This window comes from Mauremys mutica, chromosome 4, assembly GCF_020497125.1.
Source record: "Mauremys mutica isolate MM-2020 ecotype Southern chromosome 4, ASM2049712v1, whole genome shotgun sequence".
Taxonomy (NCBI): Eukaryota; Metazoa; Chordata; order Testudines; family Geoemydidae; genus Mauremys; species Mauremys mutica.
In genome coordinates, this window is record NC_059075.1 from 137,725,620 (window position 1) to 137,742,769 (window position 17,150).

The 17,150-nt window shown below is 45.8% G+C and overlaps 1 protein-coding gene and 1 long non-coding RNA gene across 6 annotated transcripts in view; one reads left to right on the plus strand and one right to left on the minus strand.

Moving 5' to 3' along the window:
* Nucleotides 1-17,150, plus strand: part of NFASC (neurofascin) — a 175,435-nt gene that overhangs the window by 110,265 nt on the left and 48,020 nt on the right. For 3 of the 5 annotated variants that reach the window (XM_045015423.1, XM_045015419.1, XM_045015420.1), the window contains 6 exons: nt 161-262; nt 391-588; nt 1,725-1,795; nt 2,802-3,024; nt 9,078-9,193; nt 10,691-10,895. In XM_045015423.1, coding sequence (XP_044871358.1) covers nt 161-262; nt 391-588; nt 1,725-1,795; nt 2,802-3,024; nt 9,078-9,193; nt 10,691-10,895 — 915 coding nt within the window. The remainder of the gene's footprint in view (nt 1-160; nt 263-390; nt 589-1,724; nt 1,796-2,801; nt 3,025-9,077; nt 9,194-10,690; nt 10,896-17,150) is intronic. The other 2 variants (XM_045015421.1, XM_045015422.1) reach the window with 1 other exon arrangement.
* LOC123369631 overlaps nt 1-17,150 on the minus strand; it is a 108,697-nt gene that overhangs the window by 5,218 nt on the left and 86,329 nt on the right. The window contains exons 3-4 of the long non-coding RNA XR_006579112.1: nt 7,133-7,220; nt 4,612-4,716 (exon numbers count right to left, since the gene is read on the minus strand). This is a non-coding gene — a long non-coding RNA (uncharacterized LOC123369631). The remainder of the gene's footprint in view (nt 1-4,611; nt 4,717-7,132; nt 7,221-17,150) is intronic.

Consider the following 17,150-nt stretch of genomic DNA (forward strand, 5'->3'; position numbering starts at 1 on the left):
ACTCCCCAAAGAGCTATCAGCTGGCAATGACTTTCTCACTGCTGCCTGTGAGTGTTAGGCAGAACTCTCAAAGGCACCCAAGGTGTTAGGTGTTCAGTTCTCATTGACTTTCTGTGGGATTGCCCAAGGAGCTAAACTTTGGTTGTTACTTTGCCAATAGAACGACCTGAGCAGCCTCGTGACCTGGAACTGACAGACCTGGCGGAAAGGAGTGTGCGCTTGACATGGATACCTGGTGATGACAATAACAGTCCGATCACAGGTTGGTGCTCACCCCTCCCCTCTGTAACACCAGACCAGGCTGTACTCATCAAGCTATTGTTTTCATTGACAAAAGTCTGTGGGAGTTGGGAGAAACCCTGCCATTAACCTGACCTCTCTCCTGTCTAGATTATGTGGTTCAGTTTGAAGAGGACAAGTTCCAACCTGGGTTGTGGCATAACCATTCCCGTTACCCAGGGAGCGTGAACTCTGCTGTACTGCGCCTCTCACCCTATGTCAACTACCAGTTCCGAGTGATAGCTGTGAACGAAGTGGGGAGCAGCCTGCCTAGCCTTCCCTCTGAACGATACCATACTATTGGGGCAAGTAAGTACTTGGAGTTAAGTTCCATTTAACTCACTGTTGGGGCTTTGCTCTCTGAATAGCTTTCATCTGTCATGGCAGAAATCAGACACTAGGCAAGGGTTGGCTAGAGTTTCTGTTACAAACCCATTTTCCCTGGGTGTTGAACTCACAGGGCCAGATCCTGCTCTGGCTTTACAGTACTGTGACTGAGAGCAGAACTTGGTCCAACAGGTTGGGATGAATCTTGCTGTATTTGGTTAAGCCAGTGGCAAAATTCAAGATGAAAGAGTTAAGGTGGGTAATTTTTCCACTGTAAGCTGCTTAGAGGGGGGTATTCCTCAAACAAATCAATCCTTCCATGATGCTGCAACTGCAGAGAGGAGGAAAATCCTTCATCACCTCCTCCTGCAGGAAGCTTAGACGCTTCTTTGAAAGTTTGACACTAGGGCTGTTTACACTGCAGCTGGCAGTATCTTACCCAGCCCAGGTAGATAAGCACATGCTAGCACCCCTCAAGAGGGCACACTTAAAAATAAGCAGTGTGGACCCTGCAGCATGGGCTGACCAGGGAGGCATGCTCCCAGGAGCAGTGTAGAGATATCCCCAATGATCCATTATTGTAAGCTGCCAACTGCCTCCACTATTCCCAAGTATTGGCAGAGATCCCAGAACAGGCTGGGTGTGCAAGGCAGGTCAGTACAGCCCAGTGTTGAGGACCCAGTGTGTGTGTTCAGTGCTGCAGAGAGTAGAAAAATCATTTCTAGTACAAGGCACTTATGAACCTAAATCTCTGGGTTTTTGGAGCATTAAGCAAAATGAAGTGTCCACAAAATATGGCTGCCTGGGACCTGCTCTTTTCAATTACATCCCTCAGCTTCTGATTACTCTTGTTCAGATTTACTTTACTTAACAAAGAAGGCACCTTTTAAATGTATAGGACTAGATTATTTGAAAACCACCAAAATACAGGGCCTAACTTTGAAAAGTGTTGAGAAACCTGCAGCTTTCCATCTTCCATTAACCTGAATGGAAGCTAATTTGGGCAAATTAGGCCACTCTGTTTTCAATTGTCTGTTAATAACCAGTTTGCTCTGTGCATGGCTTTTAAATGCCTACATGTTCAACATTGTAAGGCAAGGTTTTTATGTGGATTTCAGGTCCAGAAATCAACCCAACAGGAGTTCAAGGAGCAGGGACTCAAAAAACCAACATGGAGATAACTTGGACTGTGAGTTTAATTTTTTTACTACGCCGTAGCTGAGGGTGCCAGGGTCTGTAAAGCCGGAGCCTATTTAGCTATAGACAACACTTTATTTCAATAGGCTCAGATACAACTTTCAGCTTCTGGCTACTTTTAAGTCAAGATGATCCTGCTTATTCTTTCCCCTTAGCCACCAAGGGCTGTTAGCATTCATGTGACACTTCCTCAGTCTAAGATTATTCTGTGCTTCAGCCCTTTTAAGGTGAGCATATTTAAATCACTCCTCATGGTCTCCCCCTTACATTCTAGGTAGCTGTCAGAACAAATCAATTCTCATGCAATTTTGATTCTCTCGGTGCTATTAAAATGAACACCACATTCCAAAGAGCTTACTCATTAAGACATGAGTCTAAGGTGAAGGTTACACAAGTACTAGTATGTTATTACTCAGTTCAGAAACAGTGAATTTATTTTTTTTAAACACCATTGTTGACTCACTCCTTGGAGGCACAAGTGATAGACAGTGACTTCATCAGTCTAGTGAATGAGGACTACTTTAGTCTTCCTGCAGAAGCCTGCTCATACAGTGTACTCAGGTGTTAGCATTAGGGATGAGGTTGGTCTCCAAGTTCTGTTCACAGGAATGGCAGCCAAAGAAAAGTTGCTAGATTATACCTGATCCTCAAGGAACTGCCCTCTCTTGCCTAAACACTGCTTCCAATTATTCTCTGATGTTGTTCATTAAGAGTAACACTTGAAGGCAAAGTGTCATTCTTAAATTCCAGGGTACATACACTACTCTGTGGCTTGCTTCTTGAAGGAAGCCTGAGAGGAGGATAATTATATAGAAGTTTTCAGAGGACAGACTTTCATTCCTGAAGCAGCTGTACATCCTGCCTGGACCTCCACAGCTGTCACCAGGAATTAAGCCAAAGTCTGGTGTAGGGAAGGGATAAATTGCAGCTTTTTATTCATGGCTGTATTATGCAGTGTAAATATATATAATACCTTATTTATCTTTTTGTCCATTAAGCCACTGAATGCAACCCAAGCTTATGGGCCTAACCTCAGGTACATAGTGAAGTGGAGGCAAAGGGATACGCGGGAGAGCTGGCGCAACGAGACAGTGAGAACCACAAGGCATGTTGTCTGGAATACACCCATCTATGTGCCCTATGAGATCAAAGTGCAAGCAGAGAATGACTTCGGGAGAGCTCCAGAGCCTGACCTTATCATCGGCTACTCAGGGGAAGATTGTGAGTATTTTCCTACCCAGAGCTATTAAGTATTACTGGGTGGGGAAGGAGTGAAAGTTGTCAAGCTACCCTCTCCTACTGGAGATGGAAAAGCTACACTGCAGCTCAGGGGGACACCCTTAGAGCCATGCTTGGTGTCACAGCAATCCAGTTCCTGGTGATTTGAGGAGGGGGAGATGACCACTCTTCAGGTTCCATTCCTAGCTCTGGCATCAAAATATCTGTGCAGCCCCAAGCCCCATTACTTAACCTCCATTTGTGCAAACTGGACTATATCACTTGAGAGTGATGTGGGCAAGGAGGTTTGGCCCTTGGATGAAAGGTACAGCCGGGCAAAGGAGTGTGCTGAACTTAGAGGTGTGAGTGCAGCTCTGGTAGGCTTTACCCAGGGTTCTGAGAGGACTTGTGCAGCTACATCTGTATTTAGCCACACTAGCAAGATTAGAGCTAGTATGGGTGCCTACCTGAGCTGCAAGTAACTCCTCCCTCTGCTCTGAGGGAAGCGTAGCTTAATTACATGATAATCTTGCATGCTGGTCAGAGGGAAATCCTGGATTAGATTGCTGTGCCATGGCGTTAGAGAATTAAACATACAAGTAGCTATAGTGGTATGTTTCATCTCCTACTCCTTTCCTCTGGGCTACTGGTTTCACTGCCTGCAACAGATAGGGGCTCTGAACTGTAACAAATTATTATAGGGTTTATTTTTTAAAGAGAAAGTATTTTAGTTCCATCTCTACTGCACCATGTGACTGGGAGTCTTGGCTTGAACTCGTGCTGGGATTGTTGTTGGGGCTATGGGCTCTGCACTTCTGAAAAGGAGCCCCCATAAGAGCTCACCTGGAATAGCACAAGGACCACCTCCCACTGACTAGATGAGCTCAGAGCACAAAATACAGGTACTACTACCACTACAAAGGGGAAAGTAAATAACTCAAAATCCTACTGTCCCTGGGTCTGCCTCTTGTGGCTAAGAGCAGGGGATAGATAAAGAACTTAAAAAGAATACAGCTTAGATTGCCTTACCCCCTACACCAGCAAGTTACACACATTACGGCAGTGCTGTGATGCCGCACAGTTCCCAGCTTTCAATGCCTCAAGGTATTTCTCTCAGTTTAAAGTAGATATTGGGGCTGTGCATTTAGGTTCCACAGGCAACCTAAATACACCTGAATGTTTGTCTTGCTGGAGCTAAACTAAAGTGAGATTTGGCCTCCAGTTCTTGGAAACAAGATCTCGCATTATTTAGCTCCCTAAATGACTGGGATGATTATAAAAAGATGTCAAGTATCAGAGGGGTAGCCATGTTAGTCTGGATCTGTAAAAGCAGCAAAGATTCCTGTGGCACCTTATAGACTAACAGACGTTTTGCAGCATGAGCTTTCGTGGGTGAATTACCCACTTCGTCGGACGAAGTGGGTTTCACCCACGAAAGCTCATGCTGGAAAACATCAGATTGTTTCCCATCTTTTTATAGACTAAAAGTATGAACACTAGATCCTGCACATGCCCCTAGTGAATACAGTGTGCAATGGGCTAAACTACTGGATAGGTTTGTTCCAATCATTTCCCTCTAAAGATGCTAACCTTAGAAGTGCTTTTACTTCGCTCCCAAGCCTCCCTGATAACAGTATATTTACCTTCAGCTTATTGTTCTTTTGTGATTCAGAGTGGCCAACATCTACTTTTGACCTAGGATGAAAGACAAACCAAACAGTTAGCCTGAACATTCTCAGGGGTTAATACATGGATAAGCTGAGCAACATCTTAGTGGGCTAGTGTGGCCTTACTTTTTTCAAAGGCTTCTCAGGCACAAAGCTGGGGCTGCTTTAACAGTAGCAAATTAAATTTTGGGTTTTGTGGCCATGCTGCTGAAAGACTTTTGTACAGCTTAGCCATTGCAGGGTTAGCTCTGTATACCTGGCAACCGTTAGAGGCCATCAGAGTTTAGTTGCATCACTCCCTGGGTGAGCACACTAGAAAGAGCTGATTCCCCTGGTATGTATAACTAAATGGTGGTGCAGAAGAGTTTCCTCTGACCCAGCTACCCTGTGCTAAGTACCATTTATAATGTTACATGCCCACTTTGTTCCACAGGCTTTGAGTGACATGCTGCAGTGCCAATCAATATTTGAGCTGTGCAAACTCTATGCCTAGGATCTGCAAGCTAGATCCTCAGGCACTTCTCCCACTGCTAGAAGCAAATAAGTCACAGCATGGTTGCTTGGAGGCATCTTCAACCAATTCAAACCTCCAAGGGACCATACCACTCCCTCCCTGGGATAGGCTTTAGGAATATCTACTTACCTTAGAGGTTTTCAGGGAAGTATTAGACATTCACACATTTTCCATTTCCTCTCCTACTGCAAAGTGCACTAGTGAAAAATGTTCCTAGAGGGGAAAAAATTCCTATTGGCCTTTAAGGGCTGCTCTGTCCTTGGTTCTGAAATGGACTCTTGTCTAAAGCGTCACAACTTAATTCCTATTGCAAAAGTTTTTAACCAGCGGCTTCTTTCTGGCAAAAGAAACTTGGCTCTTGCTTTGTTGGAGTGGCATCTGTAGTTCAGGGATGGCTTTACTGTGAGTTATGTATCATCTTTGATTGTAAAACAATGTCTTATTGCCTGGTTTTCTGCCCCTCCCCCAAACTGGTTGTTTTGGGGAGCAGTTTCTGCCACAAGAAAAGATACAGTAGTTTTTCCAGTGTTTGCAACAAGCCCTCCTGTTCTAGTGATTTTTGTAAACTGTTAACGCATGCATGTTAAATATATAACCCAAGGGTAGGCAACCTGTGGCACGTGTGCCAAAGGTGGCACACGAGCTGATTTTCAGTGGCACTCACACTGCCCGGATCCTGGCCACCGGTCTGGGGGGCTCTGCATTTTAATTTAATTTTAAATGAAGCTTCTTAAACCTTTTTAAAACCTTACTTTACATACAACAATAGATTAGTTATATTATAGACTCATACAAAGAGACCTTCTAAAAACGTTAAAATGTATTACTGGCACGCAAAACCTTAAATTAGAGTGAATAAATGAAGACTCGGCACAGCACTTCTGAAAGGTTGCCGACCCCTGATATAACCTATTAGATTAAGGCTAGATGACCATAATGATCTTTTGTAGTTTGACCTCTGGCATGGAAACTTGCCCAGTGACTCCTGCATCTAGCCCTAATTTATTACAAGCTTTCTTCCTCCAATAATTTCCAGCAGAGATTTTCAACAGTGACTAGTGATCGGGGGTACCTCACTTAACACCTTTAAAAGAACCTGGTTTTCAGAGGATACGTGTGCTCCATTCTTTCTGAATCTCATCTCTTCTAGATCCAATAAGACATCACTAATCACTTTTGAAAAATCTCTGCTAGGGATGTCCGTTGCGATTCTCCAATGGGTGGGTGCAGTAGTTTCAAATGCGTATTCCTGAAGAGATCAGAAGTTCTTATAGACGCTACAGTGAAACCAAAGCAAGTGCACTTCCCCATTAGAAAGCTAGTCTGTACTGAGTGAACAACCAGATCTACTGCGGGCTCTGGCCATTCTTTATCACCATGTAAATCTAGATTGATTGGATATGAAAGCAAAGGGTTGTTCTGCTGTTGTGTAGTGTGGTGGCAGTTGTCCCTTCCCCTCTGGGTCCTAGTAAGGTCAAATTACTGCCTCATATCAGGGGAATTAGTGAATCAGGTGCTAGTGCCTGAGCCTCTTGGCAGTAGGGTGACCAGACAGCAAATGTGAAAAATCAGGACAGGGGGTGGGGGGGTAATAGGAGCCTATATAAAAAACCCCAAAAATCAGGACTGTCCCTATAAAATCAGGACATCTGGTCACCCTACTTGGCAGGGAAGAGCACCCAACAGTCTAGGGGCTTAGGGCCTCAGGCAAGGAAGAGCAGAGCACCAAGCACCCTGTTGTCCTAGCTCTGGCAGACAGCAGACAAATGTAGGCCTCTTGGCCTATGGTGGGGAGGCTGCCACCCCAGGCCCATCCTACTCCACCAGGTCCCAGCCCAGGGCCCTAACTGTGGAGGAATGTCCACCACTAGGTTAGTGGAGATCTGCCCAAAACCAGGCTAGTGTCTATGGGCTACTTCCCCTTTGGTACCTCGGCTCGCTGGGTGTCCTCCGTCTCCCTGGGGTAGATAGCCAGCAGCTCCTCTGTCCTCTCAGGGGTCAGCAGTGAAGTCAGAAACCTAGCAACAAGCAAGATACATCTGTCTCCTTCCCAAGCTCAGCTCCAACTGAGCTGGAGACTCTACCTTTTATACTTCCTGTCCCACCTTTCAACTTCCTGTGGGAGGAGTGAGCCAGGCCTGACTCCACCCACCCAGGCACAGGGTTCCTCCCCCTCTGGGTCAGGGAAGTCCACATGGACTCGCTGCATTTTAGTGCACAATGCGAGGGCTGCAGGAGGCAGCTAAGTTTGTGGCAGACTGTCACAGTCCTAACCATTAAGTGGAGTAGAGAGATGTGACAGATCACCTGCTCCTCAAAGTAGCTAATCCATTGTAGAGGCCTGAGAGAAGTGCTGATGTTAAATGGATCAGGAGCCACTGCACAGCAATACAAAGAATGGCTGACAGATTGTAACACATTTCTTTCCCTCCTGGGGAGGCACTGCCAGGAGCAACCAATGTATCCCATAGATTCAGAACCTGCCTGGTCAGAAAATCTCAGGTGTATCAGATTAGTCTAGATGGTGAAGAGGACAATCACTTAAGGACATTGTGCCAGATCCTCTGCTGGTGTAAATCAACAAAGCTTTATAAACTTCACTGGAGTTCCAGTTGATACCAGCTGAGAAGCTGGACTCCTCCTATTCATTTGCACTGCTCTATCATGCAAGTCAACTTGCACCTCATTCTGTTGGTTTCTGAATACAGCACACAATTTAGACAGACATGCTTCCAAACTGTGCTACAGCAGTAGCTGCATTCAAGGTATAAAGGAGCTGTGATCCTTTAAAACTAGGAGGGGAGAGGGCTAACCAGTTTGAAAACATATGTTTGGAAGATGAAGCCAGCTAAAGTGTGGCTGCATCAGTGTTTACCAGGTAATTGTTAAACGGTCAACATGTTGCACTACAGCTGGATGCACTGACCCAATGTTGCTGCTTCCAAACTGCATAGTCTTGTTGGATTGTGGACACAGTGGATCAGCTCCTCAGCTGGTGTGTAAATCTGAATAGCTCCACTGGCTTCAGTGAAGCAAATCCAGATTACACATACTGAGAATCTGGCCCGTGGTGTTTCGTCATGGCTGAACGTGAGCTATTGCCCTTTCCAAAATCTAAAATTCCTAAAATTAGCAAGCTCTTGTTAAACAAGGAAGTAATTCCTGTATCTGGCCAAAAAAGAATACTAGCACATCATGGGAAACATTTTTAAACCATTCTCTTTAGAAAGTTGGCTGTACTGACTAATGGGGTAGAGCAGAAATCTCTGAACAGAGATTCTTGGACTGGATTCCCAACTCTGCCACTGATGTTGGGGGTGGGGGGGGAGGCACGCCTCAAGTGGATTTTGACCTCTGTGCCTTGGATATGTAATCCTTCGAGATCTTCAGATGAAAGGTGTTAGGAGGTAAATAATATGTTCTGGATATTGCTTCCCCAATTTCATTATCCGGGTATATTTACTGCATGGCAGTGGGATCCACATTCATCCCTTGAGTAAATAAGTAGTTTATCCAAGAACTCTAGAATTGACTGGCTCCTGCTCTTTTGTTGCATCAGCTGTGGAAATCCTTGAAGCGTGACAAGATTGTGACTTTATGTTGGGATAACTGCATGAGTGAGTTCCTGTCTTCCTGCAAATATTCTAACATCTAGGCAGAACTGCTCTTGAATGCCACAAGGTGGCAGCAGGGGCTTGTGTGTCTGATATTTACCCTAGGACGACTTAGAATGAAAAACAAAATGCCCCAAAAACCTGCCTAGCAGGAATCGCAGGAGTAACCTTCAGGAAAAAATGGGGTGTAGACTACTGTTGGAATTAAAAACAACCCAATTTGTGCCTAATCTACACTTTGTTTTATTCCTGAATGCTTAGATCCCAAGGCTGCCCCCACTGATATTAGGCTAAAAGTTATAAACAGCACAGCAGTCAGTCTCCAATGGAGCCGAGTATATCTGGATACCGTCCAGGGACAACTTAAGGAATACAGAGTGAGAAAAACCAAATTGTTTGGATACTGACTATTAATACAGCTAACCTTGCTCACAAAGGGTGACCTGGAAATGTGGCCAGTATGCAGTGGGGATGACATGAAACAGTAAGTTGGGCCTAACAACCTTGGGTGCCATCATTCTGTGGGCACATCAGTGATCATGCCTAGCCATTCTGGAAGAACACCTGTGTGATAAAGACTAAAAACACCCAGGGTGACTTGATTAATGACCGGGAAAAAAAAGATCTATGGAGATCTTGTTTGCAGGGCTGATTTAGAGCTAGATTCTGCTCCCATTGAAGTTCAATGGCAAAACTCAAGACTTGAATGAGAGTAGGATTGGGCCTTCTAATAGACTTAGTCCTGCCTGTGCAAACATGCTCAGCCTAATATGTGCTACTGATTGGAGTCTTTGCTCTTACAGTCAGAAAAGAGTCTGTTTGGTGCCCACAGCACTGAGCCCCATACTAGGGTTCAAGGACTACATGGGCCATATAAACAGCACTACCTTCCCCCACCCCTAAAGGTGGCTTCTGCTAAGCAAGGTTGAGGCATTGCTGCTGCTTGTAGTCTACCTAATTAATACAACTTCTGTCTCTAGAACTGTTAAGTTACATCCTTTCATCATTATGCAACGTGCATGGTTTTCATGGGAGGAGGAGAAAGACCCCTCAGATACCCATACACTGATTTTTGTGTCATCCCTAATGTACACACAGTCTTAATAAATGCTATCTGGATTTGCCCCAGTCAAGATTTAAAACAAAACCATACTAACTGAAAACTAAAGAAAGTATAGAGCTAAATATACTGTATACTCATTGCAACAACTGTTCTTTATCAAACATATGCACTGCTAATCTCACCTGTGCCAGTTGGAGTGCCTGATAACAAGCAAAAGTCTGGACTTAAGCAAAAATCTGATAGAGCTTTTGAGAATTTTGCAATCTAGGTTGGTGGCATATTCTGTACATGTTCATACTTTTCAAATCCAAGAATTCAGTATTCATAGAAAATTCTTTGAATTCTGCCTTCATTTTCATTACTCTTATGCACCATTGTATATCTATTTTCTATCTCAAAAAATCTATATTTGTAGGGATTTGAATCAGCATCTTTTCAAGTTCAGACTTTTAATTGTGCCTGGACATATTAAGCCTCTTCCTTTCTTTATAGGAAAAATTTACTAATTCATCTGGAGGGGTAATGCTCTCTGCCTAAAGCTGAGGACTGGGAACCAAAACTGTTGGGTTCCATCCTGATCTCTGCTGCTGACTCACTCTGTGACCTTGGGCAAATCACTTAGCCTGACCATTCCTCAGTTTCTGCATCTGTAAAGCGGAGATAATATTACTGACCTACTTCCTGGGCAGTTATGAGGCTTAATTAATTGTTCTAAAGCACTTTGAGAGGCAAAGAATTGTTATGCTTTATTAATGAAAAACAATTGTACCTGAATGGGAAAAGCTTCACTTGCCCTACATATTTCTTGAAGGCCTATTTCTGGAGAGAAAGTAGTTTGCTGAAGAACCTGTGGGTCTCCAAAAAAAGGCAGTCTGTGGGTTTTGTTGGAGACCGACAACGGGGCATAGTGTCCCGGCTGTTTCCTTACAGCAACTACAAACTGGAGATGGTTGTAGTCAACGGGAGAGGAGATGGGCCTCGGAGTGAAATTAAGGAGTTCACAACACCTGAAGGAGGTAGGTTCTTCTGGAATTTTTGCAGGCATACACTGTTATATGCTTTGTGCACATGCTGGGAAAACTCTGCTCCACAGTACCGAGCTAGAGCCTTAAAATTCCTCCTGCCCTGTATGGAAATTCCATAGAATGACACACAGATCCTGTTTAAAAAGGAACAGAACCACCTGTCCTGTGCAGGACAGGTGCAGCTCTAAGGCCCCAAAGCTGTCACACTGCATTTCTCTGCCTGGAGCATAGGTATGTACATCTTGCTGTAGCGCCTAATGGCAGAGGTACCCATAGAATCATAGGGTTAGAAGGGACCGTAAGGGTCATCTAGTCTAACACCCTGCCAAGATGCAGGATTTGTTGTGTCTAAACCATCTGAGACAGATGGCTCCAGCCTCCTTTTGGAAACCAGCAGTGAAGCAGCTTCCACATGCTCCCGAGGCCTCTGTTCCATTGTCCTGCTGCTGTTTAGTTAGGAAGTTCTCCTCAGATTTAATCTAAATCCACTACACTGTAATTTGAAGCCATTGTCTTCTCCTGTGGCAAAACAACTTTTCTCCATCTCTTTTGTAGCAGCCTTTCAAGTATTTGAAGACCGCTATCATGTCTCTCCCCCCCACCCTTAGTCTCCTCTTTTCTAAACTAAAGAGACCCAGTTCCTTCAAGCCTTTTCTTTTTATGGCTGCATTCTATCCCTTTGATCATCTGTGTCACTCATTTCTGGATCCTTTCCAGTTTCTCTACATCCTTTTTATACATTGGTGACCAAAACTGGACACCGTACTCCAGCTGAGGCCTAACCAGGGCTGAGCAGTACTACTACCTCCCGTGACTTGCATGCTATGCCTCTGTTAATTCAATCTAAAACTTTTTTTTTTTTGGCAACAGCAGCACAGTGCTGACTCCATGTTGAGGTTGTGATCCACCACAACTCACCAATCCTTGCCAGCAGAGCTGCTGAAAAGACAATTACCACCTATTCTATATTTGTGCTTTTGTTTTTTCTTCCCTAAGTGTAGCACCTTACATTTATCTTCACTGAATTGCATTTTGTTGTTTATAGCCCAGTTCTCCAATGTATCAAGATCCCTTTGAATTTTAGCTCTGTCCTTCAAAGTGTTGACATCCCCCATAAGCTTTGCGTCATCTGCAAGTTTGATCAGTATGCTCTCTATTCCTATGTCCAGGTCATTTATAAATGTTAAACACCCAACCCAGACCAGATCCCTGTGGAATCCCACTTGAGACCTCCTTCCAGTCTGACATTCCTTTAATAATCAATCATCTGTATGATGAGTTATTCCAGAATAGCTGTTCCTGATTAACACCAGGTGTGGATGCTCTTATCCCAGAGTAACTGTATCTTACTCCTAATTAGTTAATCCATTTCCAGAGTGGATTAAAACTAGTTCAGAATAAGAGCATCCACTCATGGAGTTAATTCGAAATAGATGATCCACATTAAATTTACACTGTACCTAGGGTAACCAGATGAGATGAAGAAAATATCAGGACACACGGTGGGGAGAGGGGACCACCGGCAGAGCAAAAAAAAGGCTGGGTGCTGCCAGCGGAGCAAAATATCGGGACAAATTGCGTCCCGACCAAAGATTGGTCAGGACGCGGGACAACCACACAAATATCGGGACGGTTCCTGAGTCTGAATGAACTTCCATGTGTAGACAAGCCCTTAGTTCTTTTTATCTGTAAATGCAATACAACTTTTAGAAGGACTTTAGTGCCTGGGATGAGAGGTGCTGGGCTGACTTCCCTGGAGACTGAAATGCTCTATTTATCCCCACACAGGTGTGTGCTGCACCATACAAGTGTCTCAACCCTGATTGGGAAGGTTGTGAGATAATAGTTTAGTCTCCATGTGATTTGATTCTTGGCTTCTCTTTCAGGATTGCCTACAAGGGGATCAGTTAGCACCAGTTGTGGTGAGAGTAAGGATGGGGACACATCACAGCTGGACTGAAACCCAGCAAGTATTTCACACAAACCTGAGCAGGATATGAACAGAGACTAGCCCCATTTCTCTCATACAAGGAAGCTGTACAGGGCCAAAGGGCTGGCATGCTCCACCATGGGAGCTGTGACTGTTTGCAGAGGGGTTGTCTGTCCCAGTGCTATATTTTGCCCTCAGGAGGAGCAAGGAAGGGGGCCAAGGGTTTTGAGGTACTGACATTTCCAAAGGCCAGCAGCCCTGAGTCAAAGTACAAAAGCACCCCAAAGAGGATGAAAAATAGGCCAAAGCCCACAAGACCCATGCCCATCTCTGCAACAGATGGAGGGTTAATTATTAGAAGTGTAGTAGCTAGAGGAACAATGTAGCTACTACAAAGGAAGTGTTGGATGGTGCCAGCTTAGGTCACCAAATCCTCCCCATGGCAGATTATCCCAAGACTGATGGTTCACACTGTAGTTAGTCACCAGTCACAAACTGTGCTTCTTATCCTCCCCTGGTTATCAAGAGGCTAAAAAAATTACTCCCACCAGCAAATTGGTCCGGTAAAGTGAGAAATTAATTTAAAACTCACTATGTTCTTCTCATCCCTAAGTGGCCAGCCATGTTACCAGATCAGTACTAGGTTGGATCTTGCCCAAAATACCACACTGCCAGCCAGTCCTTTAGTATCTAAAGGCTTATTATAAAAGAAAGGGAAGACCAGGATTGTTAAATGGTCAGAGCAATCAGATACATACATATGACTTCATAGTCCATATATCAGGTTCTTAACAGTATTAGTGAGTTTGCTGGCTTGTAAAGTCCCCCTGGAACACATCCATGCGTGGATGGGTCCATCAGTCCTTTGTTCAAAGCTTCAGTTTATAGAGAAGTTACTGCAGAGGTGAGAAGCAGGATTGAAAACAAAATGGAGATGATGCAGCTGCCTTTTTATAGCCTTTGCTATGTGGCTTGTACATCCTCTGTCCCAAATACAAGCTCACAGTACATGGGCACAGAAAAGCACTGGAGTCCCCTGTCCACAGGCATGTCCCTAGTACAGGTCCTGCTGACTCATAGGCATAGCCCCTGCCTTCTCAATGGCTTCATTGTATAGCTGACTGGCATCAGCACTATCTAGCCTGTTTAATTGCTTCTGTCTGGGGATGTCACCCAGAAACAGCACAAGTTTCAGATACAGATATCACATATTAACTCACAATACCCCATAGTCCTGACCCACAGCCCCCCCTCTGCTATTCCAGTCCTGAGCTCCCCCCACACACCCCAGCTGTGCCAATGCCCCATAGTCCTGACCCACAGCCCCCCCTCTGTTATTCCACTCCTGAGCTCCCCCCACACACCCCAGCTGTGCCAATGACCCATAGTCCTGACCCACAGTCCCCCCTCTGCTATTCCACTCCTGAGCTCCCCCCACACACCCCAGCTGTGCCAATACCCCATAGTCCTGACCCACAGCCACCCTCCCCCCCACTATTCCAGTCCTGAGCTTCCCCAGCCAGTAATCTGACAGTAATGCTCCATCCTGACCCACAGCCCACTGCTGTGCCAGTCCTAGGCTTCCCCACACCAAACCTCAAGAACGGCCAGCTCATCTTTGACTTATATTCCCTCACCTTGGTATTGTAGACCCAGACCTCATCTGAGCAGACGCTGCCAGTTGTGGTGAGTTATGAGTTCTGCAGAGCTGTGAAATGCACGTTTCCGTGGTGTTGACAAACACCGGTCGGGGTTTGCAGGGACCGTACCAGACTCGGGGCCTTTGGGGCAGGACAGTAGTTCACTCTGCCTCTGACACTCCCTGATCTGCTGTGACTGGTGCTGACAGAGCAACCTCTAGCTCCATCCCAGACTTGGCTCTGAGCTCCAATGGTTGCAGCTCTGCACACCAGATAGAGGAGAAAAGCCAGCATCTTGAAGCTTTTCCACTTCAATTAATTACCAGTGGGGCCAGTAAAAGGCTCAGAATTGCTCTATAGACTGGAGATTAGGCTGCTGACCTTGAAGTGGAAAGACCCTGCTGCAACTCCTCCCTCTGCCTCTTAAGAATAGGTTTGAAGAGGGAGCTTCTTTCCTCTGGAAGCTGTTCCACTGTAACTATTAACTGGGCCAAAACAAGACTCATTTGCAAGAAGTTTTGTATAGCCTAGGGGTTAGGGTTCTTACCTGAGAGGCTGGTTTAATCCCCCTTTACTGGGGAAGAAGAAAGGATTTAAGCAGCAAGCTTTTTTCTGTGCTAGTTTCAGAGAGGGGACCTAGTAGGAAGGGGTACCCCATTCATAGCTGGGCCTTTTAAAGTTATTGCACCTGCTGGGGTGTTAATGATTTGCAGGATGAGGAGGTGGGGACTAAAGGCCTTCCCAAGGTTCACTGGTTGGGAGCATGTGGAAGCTGTGGGTCGTCCCCCCCGCCGCACACACACACACACACACACCTGATTTCACTCCAGGCTTATGCCAGGGCATATCACAGAGTTTGCGTGAGTAAGGGATGCAGTGTCACAGGGGTTAGTTAACTCTTCAGCCATACTCAGTGAATCCAGGGAAACAGCCTGGCTCAGAGATGAGTGTGGCTGGAAAGAAACAACTTTTCTTTTGCACAAAGTCGGTGGGGAGGGAGCCGTATTCCCATAGAACATATCTCGCCTTCCCCTAAGCTGACCAAGATGCAGCTCCAAAACCCAATAAACCCAGCATTACTAGGCTTTTATTTTGGGTTTGTGAAGCAAGACCTGGAATGTCAACAGGTGCCAGAGATGCACAAAGCCTGCAGTAGTATTTGTTTAAAGGCAAACAGTGCTAGTAGTAGGCGTTGGGTATCACTGGCGGTGCAAATTTAGGATTATGATCAAGGGACTGCTGAGATACAGCTCCCTTCTCCCAGCAAATGACCTGTGCTTAATTCTAAAGTGTTGTAAAATGCAAATACAGAACCAGGTTGGCTTGAGAACTGGTATGCTAGATGCAGCCCCAGAATCGTGTCTGGGTTTAGTTTTTGTGTCAGTTGGTGAACAGAGCCTCTCACTTCCTCTGACGCGGGGGACTCCAGCAGCGTTTTAGCTGGAGGTGCACAGAGCACTGAGGCAGCAGGCATGCAGTGCTGAGCAGGGGAGTGAACTGAGTGAGCTCAGTTCATGCCACAGACACACAACCCAGCATTCAGGGCAGCCAAGAGTGGGCACACACAGGCCATGGCATAGGCACACACAGCCAGATCCACAAAGGGCGGGTGGAGCCCTAAGTCCCAGGTTTAGGCACCGCTGTGCTCCACAAAACCCCTGCTCGGCTGCCGCCTGACCCTAGATGCACCTCAATTCACTTGGTTTTTGCTCTCTCTGTCTGCCTCTGAGCACATATCCTGCTGCCCTAGTCTGGGCACCAGCTGCCTATATCATGCCTGACCCCCGGCCCAATTCTCAAACCAGGGGCCAACAGTCATTGCCCTGCCTATCTTCCCTGCAGGGCTGGAGCTGGGAGGCAGACTCAGCATCTGCTTAACTCCACTCAAGGGGGGAGAGAGCCTCCCTTACAGCGGTTAGGTTGAGGTGCGCACCCTAGTGGAGAATCTGAGGCAGTTTCCTCCCTCTGCCTGATGCACAGAAGGAATTGGGAACAGGGATCTGCCACCTCAGATGAGTGTCCTGAGAGGGGAACGAGCTTTCTCTCATAACCTTTCGCCCCAGTGGTTAGGGGGCCTCACGGGGGCTGTAGTAGATGATGGTTTAATCCTCCTCCCCACACACATGCTATAAGAAGGGAGATGAACAGGGCTCTGTCATCTCTCAAGTGAGTGCCCTACTCCCTGACCTAAGGATATTTTGATGGGGGTTGTGCGTCCTCTGTTGCTGAAACTGTTCCACTTTAATTAACTCTGAATTGGGCCACAGGCAGCCTGAGACTCACTTTATCATCCATGGTTGGGGTAGTTACCAAGGCCGGGGGAGAGTGATGCTTGATGAAAAGGAATCTGTATAGCACCCACCTACCTCTTAAGAGGCTGTACCAACTGCTAGGTACTCTGCTGTGGGGGCCTCTTCAACCTTTCCTGTTCCACTTTAATTAACTATGAATGGGGCCAAAGCAAGATCTAAAGATAAGCCATGTGCTGTAGCTCAGCGGATTGGGCTCATTTCAGAAATGCTGGTTCAGTCTTCCCTGTACCTGGTGAGGGGCAAGGATTTGAAGAGGGAGTGCCCTCAACCTTTCCTGTTGAAGCAGCTTCCACTTTAATTAATTCTTAAATGGTCCAAAGCAAAGAGGTTTTGCAAGCAGCCCTGTATAGCCTGGTGCAAAGGG